The 8337-nt window shown below is 39.4% G+C and overlaps 1 protein-coding gene across 1 annotated transcript; it reads right to left on the bottom strand.

Annotated features, from left to right (window-relative positions):
• Window positions 1-1145: 1145 nt before the first annotated feature.
• LOC135555103 (barH-like 2 homeobox protein) lies at window positions 1146-5154 on the bottom strand. Its single transcript, XM_064987462.1, has 3 exons — window positions 4272-5154; window positions 2957-3182; window positions 1146-1786 (listed from the first exon to the last, which is right to left on the bottom strand). The coding sequence occupies exons 1-3, from the start codon at window positions 4822-4824 to the stop codon at window positions 1474-1476; spliced, it is 1092 nt and encodes a 363-aa protein (XP_064843534.1). The 5' UTR covers window positions 4825-5154; the 3' UTR covers window positions 1146-1473.
• Between the last annotated feature and the right edge of the window lie 3183 nt (window positions 5155-8337).

The raw sequence follows: 8337 nt of genomic DNA, 5'->3' as shown, positions 1-8337 counted from the left end.
CCCAAATATAAAATAATAAGAGTACACAAGACCCGAAATAGGCGCAAATGTCCTGTAGGCCAGCTGATAAATGTTTTTTTTTTTGTTTAAATGGCTTTTATGTTTTGGGCAATAGCCCTGATAGGCCTACCTGTTTATATATTGTTGTAAATCCCTGTCAAAAGGTTTCGCTTATTAGGCTACCATAAGCATAAAGGCCTATCTGAGTCTGATTTAACTAGGCCTAGCCTAATATTGTCCTTTTTTTCTTCAATAAATTTTAATAAATGTTCCGTTTTCACTTATAAATCAACGGATGCCAAAATATGGACAACGAACAATATAACATTTCCAGTGATGTGTTGTTTGTTTACAATTTTTTCTTTCGTTTTAATGTCAGTGCACTTTTTAATCTCTCACGCTGAGATGCCTCGCGCTTGCTGTCTGTCGGGTGTGCTAGTCTCGAGCGTTGTGCTCGCATAGAACAGCTGCTGCGCGAAGACCACCTTCCCGATTCCCAGGGTACCAACCCAGCATCTAATCAAACCATTCATTCTCACCATCACATAGAGAGAGCTGCCTGCTGCATATGCATATAGGCGACCGAGGGGAGACTACAGTTCTCGCCAAATGAATGCGGTCACATGATAAGTGAAAAGTAATCTAAAGAAATTCCTATTTGCATTACCGATTAAATCATGTCCGAATAAATAAACATGTAGGCCTAGTCCTAACGTTGAATCTATAGGAGATTTTAAATTTATAGGAAATACATTTATTTTGGAAATATATACATTGTAAAACTTGAAATCCGGGCATTCGAGATTTCAGATTAAACCCCCCAAAAAATGTGACGTCTGATATTTGGTTATGTAGGCTACTTAAACAATACATATAGACCTATTATCTTTATAAATCGCGCTACATAGGTTATTTTAAGAGCTATCGTGTTGCATGGGTATGCTAGGCCTCTTTTAAACTAATTGACTGCACATTATCAGAATGTAAACAAATGTTTGTCTCGGTATCTCGTATTAACCCCATAGGCCTACGCTTTCAGCCTGCAGAAATATTAATGTCACATGGCGTTTTGAATGTTTGGATGACAATGAAGGTCAGACTGACTGCCCCGACGTCTTTCACATAGAAGTATCCGAGAAGAATCATTTTAGTATCATTCCGTCTTTATTCAACCCTTTCTCTCCATCTAATAAACTTTATAAGTTTATTTGCTAGTATAAGTGTATTTGTACAAAAAAAACTAAACAAACAATCAATCAGACATATGAACAGTCCTTTTTCTGTCATGGCCTCGACTCGATGCTGGCTCTCAGTCATATTCAATATTACATCCTTTTACTTCTTCTGTAAAGTTGTATTTTATATATTGTTGTTTTTTTCAAATGTATTTTTCATCGTTTGTTCAGCGCAGTTAGTCACATCACATGTAGACCAGGTTAAAACAGTTTTTATGGAATCGTCTTGTTGTTGTATCTACCGCTGATGCTGCGTGCCGGGCATGCCGTTACCCAGCGGGTTCAATGCCGGTTGGCCCCCAGGCCCAAGGCCATGGATGAGTACTCTCGGGACAAGAGGCCTCTGGAGACCGGGATGTGGTTGCTGCGGAGTCCGGTACATACTGCTGTACATTGCTGCGGCTGCTGCGGCTGCTGTTGTGCTGTCCATGGTGCCCAACAAGCTCGGGTGGTAGAAATAGGGCGACGGGAACATTCTTTGTAAAGCGGAATAATTTCCGGCTTCAGCCAGTAGCTCTAATCCGACCGCTGTCTGTCTTTTCCACTTCGTCCTGAAATCAGATCAAAATACAACAAATCAATTATTTAACTGGTTCAGACTCTGAGAATTCCCCAAACGGACCCTTAATTGGTAAGATCTAATTATTTGCAGCATGAATCGGTGATTATGCCTTTAATTAGCCTAGGCAAACGACACATCCAAAAAAAGTTAGGCTTTTTCAAGTGCGCAGTGCCTATATTTAGTCTATAAAATCATAGATTAATTTCAGATCATTATTCCCTCACTTGATCCTTCTCGCTAGGCCTCACCAAGTGCACTGTAAACATTGGCAGGCTAACTTTAAGATGGTAGGCTATAGCCTAATTAGGCCTATACAATAATGTATAAAAACGTAGGCGTTGTGTTACTATATTGAACGAGAAAGAAAACCGCAGGATTATAAAATTATTGCAGTCATACCATATTTCGTCATTATATTGTGCTGTGTCTGTATTTATTTTGGCTACTATATGGGCGCCGGCGCTGTTAACACTAATCTTGGCTGACATTTGGGGAAATCTTAACACTGATGCCGGAGAGGCAAATTGTACATTGTCAACATCATGTAGCGACTGTTCAGACATACTTTTATAACCCCAGGGGGATGTGTATTTCAATAACCAATACCACGTAATAAAACTGTGTGGGTTAATCTTGCAAATAAATATCCTTATGTGTCTAGGTCCATGGCAACCATTTTGATTAGACCTGTTTAACTATTCCTCTTGATCTGTTCTAAAGTTATTCTGTTGTACTGTATTGCATTCTATTCGATTCTATCTGTTCAGTAGTTCTAATTGTCTAAAATCCATGCAGGTTATGGGCCTGCATTTAAAGGCAACAAAAGCCTAATACAAAAAAAAATACACTTAACTGCACTTCATCCACAGGCCAACTCCTCTTAATTATATTCCAGTCTAACGAAGTTAACTAAAAAACAGCACATGCTGCACAGCACTTACATCGTGTTATTATCGGCTTACATTACTACAGTTATTAAAATGATATAACATTATTATTAGTAGGCTATATTCATGTAAATAACATCACCACCAATAAAAACTAGCCTAATAATAAACAAAAATAAGGTCATAATAATAGCCTAATAATAACAGAGATTATTTTAAAACAAAAACATTGTGAAGATAATGAATGATGTTTTATAATAGGTGTGACATACCGTCGGTTTTGGTACCAGGTTTTCACCTGTGTGTCGGTCAGGTTGAGTGCTGCCGCGAGGTCCATGCGATCCTGCACGCTGAGGTATTTTTGGCGCTCGAAGCTTCGCTCGAGTTGGTTGAGTTGATGGTCTGAAAAGGCCGTCCGTGCTTTACGAGGTTTTTTTGACCGTGATTGAGGACTATCTCTGCTACTTGAAATTTCCCGTTCATTCTCTTCTTTTGTTCCTGAATGGGAAAAAAATATAAGTGGATAATAATTTTAGTTTTTATTTAGGCCTCATTCAAGCCTATGGTCCAATGAAAATAAATTAGCAACAAATACGTGTCCTATCAGTTCTGAGCTAAAACAAGGTCAAAATATGTATTTTAAAAATGAAAAATAAAAATAAATTGATATAAACAGTTGCTTTTAAACTTTGAACCTGTTACAATAGTATTTTATAAAGCTGAGCAACCGAGTTGAAACTGAAGTACTGCATTTGTCAGACAGCCAGCCAGCCAGCCAGCAAAAAAAAAAAAAAAATCTACGGCCAATAAGAAATCCGGACTGTATTTGTCAACTTAAGTTTTTAGCAGTAAAACTGGGAAATCGATATGTCAATCCATCTCTATTTGTAGCAGTTTCTGCAGCGCTCGTGATCCGCCCTCTAGGAAGAACAATAATCTCTCTAATTGACACACAAGGGAGGCTCGCGCACCGGGAACATCTCGCGCCAGCCTTACATCTGTTTTCGATTCTGTTATGCTAATAAAAAAGGGCAACTGAAAATCAACCCTTTAATATCATTGTCTAATAAGACAGCCTTTGAAACATATACACAAGGTGGTCTACATTCAAGGCTGTTAGCCTGTACTGTACACTGTGTTTGAGCTTTAAAAAAACTATACTGACCAAAGAAGCCTACTAAATAGCATTATCATGTGAATTTGAATTTCCATGTGCGTAAAATATATGACAAACAAAGGTGTTCTTCTTGTTACTATTATTGTTGAATTATTATGCCTATTGACGCAATTGACCTATTCAATTTGGTGGTTATTTTCCAATAAAAAAATTCTATAGGCTAGGATACTTTCAACTTTTTTCAGGCACAGAAAATTCAACACAAATAGGCTTTGTATGTGAGCTTTGTATGTATTCTGCACACCATTAGCCGACTATGACAGCCTACCCAATAAAATACACGTTTATAAGTACACTGAAAAGCTCACTTAAAATAAATAAAGGTACTTACGCCAGCCAATAACTAAACCATAAAAAAGCATACAAAACATTTCCATATAGGTCTAAGTGTAACCTAAATATTCACTTACCGTTGCATTTCATTTCCATATCGTCTCTTTTGTCCAACTTGCTCCTATTTTCATCTTGTTCCAACTTCGGCCTGAAGCCGTCCCCACTGTCCCTGGCATTCTCAGGTTTGGGGGTGTGATGGGGTGACTGTACGCTGGTGCTGTAAGGTGCGCACGCTGCCAGGGGTTTGCTGTCGCCTAAAATGTCTTTGATTAAAAACGAAGAGGTGGCAGTCCTGGGGGCACAGGCGGCCCCGGCCCCTAGCTGCTGCGGCTGGGGCGATAGTTGCAAACTCCCTGGTTGGTTGTGGTGGTGGTGGTGATGTGGTAGGCTGTCTTGGAGCAGATGCGGCTCGGCGTGCTCCATGGTGACCGATATGGGGGAAGAGGGGGCCGTTCCCACTGTGTCTATGTCCGAACATGACGGGGACGGGGTGGCCTGGCTCCGGCTGAAATCCGCTGTCCTGCTGTCGCCGAGGCGGAAATCTCCGTTCATTAGCGCAGTGTTAACAGAATTAGTAGCGTTGGATAAAATAGTGTCTATTCCAAAGTTCGATCCGCTGGAGGATTCCATAGTAAGAAAATGAAATAAATACGGGGATTTAAGTCTTCATAACAACATTAAATTGTATCCTCCATACAATTAAAAACTAAACGAAAACTATAAGATAACATTAACAGAGGCACATGTACTCCTAAAAGTCAAACGAATTTAAGAGTTGAAATGGTCAGGAAAATAAACAAAAGCGAAATCCACGTTTTATATAAAAATACGGTCCAAGAATATGTTGCTACATTCAATAGTAAATCTGGAGACCAGTGGGTCTGTCTGTGTAGTCCACGTCCTTTGTTATGGGTAATGAACTTTCTCTCAAAGTTGTGGTGTGGCGATTCGTACGGCTAACTCCTCAACATCACGCTCCCCTTTTGCTTGTAATCGTTCTAGTGTTGCTCTGCAATTACTTCCTATACAGACGTCACGGCCACGGTGAGGGAACTAATATTTTCTACTTTATCATAACACTCTCCGCGTTTTCCTCTTCCTCTCCTGTCATTGGTTACAGCGTTGACGGCCCCCGCACCTCACCAATCAGGGAGTTGTTTCTTTATCTTGACAATCTCGAGCCAGCCATTGAATTCTGGATGATCTTTTGAGCCATGCTTATTCGACTATGCCTTGGCATAAGCCTTCTTCATGTAAGCAGAAAAATAAAAACCGAAATTGCTGTGTTTAAAATGGAGTGTTGAATAGAAAGGAAATAAACGCAGCACTGGAAATTAATTTGCGTTAGTATGTGTTTTTACACAGTATTTGCACGAGTTGATTTGTTTTTATTTACAACAACCCAAAAAAATCTAACTAAAAGCGATTCACTATATTTTTTTCCAGCTACACAATTGCAAAATGCATCCATGTCTACAACCCTATCGAAATAGCTATTGCTACATCTGTCTGCGAAATAACATTCATGACCTGTCTAATATGTCAATGGTTTATTTCCGTGACATGGAATGCATGAGACAGGCTCATAGAATCTAGACAGGCTCATACAATCTCACACTCTAAGAAAAACAGGATCCTGATAGAGGCTCAGTATACTGTAGAACCCATTTTTAGGGTTCTTTAATCAGAACCCCAGGGGTTCTTGTTCACTGAACCAGCATTGGTTCCATTTCGAACCATTGGGTTCCATATAGGGTTCTATATGGAAGCAATTTCGGTTATATATTGAACCTTAAGGGGTGCCATATATGAAGCAAGCATTTAACTATTTTTCATATAACTCATATAACTCGAACACTTTTCTAAGAGTGTAGAACGAACGCATGGTTGTATTTTTGTGTCAGGCTTTTCTAACAGTATCGCTCATAACTTGAGGGAAATTGTGGGGTGAATATTTTGGTGTAGACTATTTTCCAGATTAAGTTTAATCTTATTTCATCAATTGAGTATTGTATTGCTAGGTTTTCTATAATCCCAAACCTTACACCTAAGCAAAGTATGTGTATTATACCAGTGGCAATATATTGCAGGGATGTGAATAGAGACAGAGAAATAGTGATAAGACCTAGCGCGATACATGTGCTTGTAAATGGGAGGAGTGGTAACTGTCATGACAGCACACAGTTCTCCACTCTAATTAGTACAGTAATTATGAAATGCTAATGAACGATCAAAGGTATTATAATTACACTACTTTCTGATGTGGAATTGAAGGACGGAGCGGAACTGCATGCTGTGCGTACATGCTCTATATACTTTCTAGTCGGTTCTGTTGTGCTCTGTTTGTGCTCTAAAAGATTCCTGAAATTCTTATTCTGGTAGTTATCCTGCTAGCTAGAGCGACACATGTTACACCTGGGTCTGACGACGAGACGTCAACACTGGCGTTTTTTCGCCTGCAGATTCTCTCTCTCTCTCTCTCTCTCTCTCTCTCTCTCTCTCTCTCTCTCTCTCTCTCTCTCTCTCTCTCTCTCTCTCTCTCTCTCTCTCTCTCTCTCTCTCTCTCTCTCTCTCTCTCTCTCTCTCTCTCACTTTGCAGCATGTTTGTAGTGTGGTGATGGTGGTTGTGTTTTCCCGAGCTGGCCGCGGCAGTACCAGACCGGTTAAACACTATTCTGCAACTGATCACGCTGTGATTTGGTGCTCGGGCAGGGTTCCACTGACAGACCAGCGTGGGACTCATCCTTAGGTTTGTAGTACTTTTATATTTGTTGTCCGACTTCAAATTAAATGCATTGATAACGAGAACATTGAATATAATTCGAAGCTAAAATGTGATATGTTGTGTGTTTGGGTTAACGACGATATGGAGAGTTCATAGGCCTAATTTAAAAACTTTTTAACACATATAAATTACACTGTTACAAATATTAATGAAAAGCAAAAATATATATTAATGTATTTATTAATGAATTATTAATATAATACATTTATTCATTTCATCCCTGAAACGGCTTAAACTTTGGGGGGGTTGATGAATTGCTCGGTTTATGAATATTATCGACAACGGCAAAGACGGGGCTCGATGGAACTCAGCTAATGTTGTTCACTGACACAAACAAGATATCGACAAAATGGACATCGTTGGAAAATAAGCTCTCGTTAACATGTTCAATATTTGTAGCCATTTATATACAATCCAAGCGCCATACAGGCTACGTATTCTGTATTGTTGTATTCAGTTTCTCAGTAGGCCTATATGCTATTTTGTTGCTGGCCACAGCATATATTTTGGAACTATTTACATTTAGCAATGGTGGAATTCACAATTATTTACCATGGCAGGACTACGATATTTATCAAATAAAATGGCAAGATGTAGAAAGTAAAATGTCATATGTACACCGATTTTGATTAGATAGAATATCAAAAGTGATTCCTTGAGAGGGGCTCTTTTGGAATGTGCTCCTCTCATGCGCCGCAGACAGCTCAGGCTTGATTAAACGAATTTCGTCACAAGGCGGCGACAAATATACCATATTATGCACAATAGGCTAATAATGCACCGTTTCTTGCCGAATAAAGATTTGCTATATGTCAGGAGGATTTCTAATTTCTAAAATAATAAATCAAATGTGATCATTAACGAAACTTTTATGCTAGGATTTGTTGATGTCCACAGAAATGCTGGCCCATGTTGACTCCAATGCTTCCAACAGTTGTGTCAAATTGGCTGGATCTCCTTTGGGTGATGGACCATTCTTGATACACACGGGAAACTGTTCAGCCTGAAAAACCCAGCAGCGTTGCAGCTCTTGACACGGTGTGCCTGCACCTACTACCATGCCCCATTCAAAGGCACTTAACTGTTGTGTTTTGCCCATTCACCCTCTGAATGTCACACATTCACAATCCATGACTCAGTTGTCTCAAGGCTTAACAATCCTTCTCTAACCTGTCTCATCACCCTCATCTACACTGATTAAAGTGGATTTAACAAGTGACATCAATAAGGGATCATATCTTTCACCTGTATTCCCCTGGTCTGTCTGTGTCATGGAAAAAGAAGATGTTCTTAATGTTTTGTAAACTCGGTGTATACAGGATACAAGTGAAAAAACAAACAAGAACATTATCATTAGC

The sequence above is a fragment of the Oncorhynchus masou genome, chromosome 15 (assembly GCF_036934945.1).
Source record: "Oncorhynchus masou masou isolate Uvic2021 chromosome 15, UVic_Omas_1.1, whole genome shotgun sequence".
Taxonomy (NCBI): Eukaryota; Metazoa; Chordata; class Actinopteri; order Salmoniformes; family Salmonidae; genus Oncorhynchus; species Oncorhynchus masou.
This window is presented reverse-complemented; position numbering and strand designations above follow the sequence as displayed.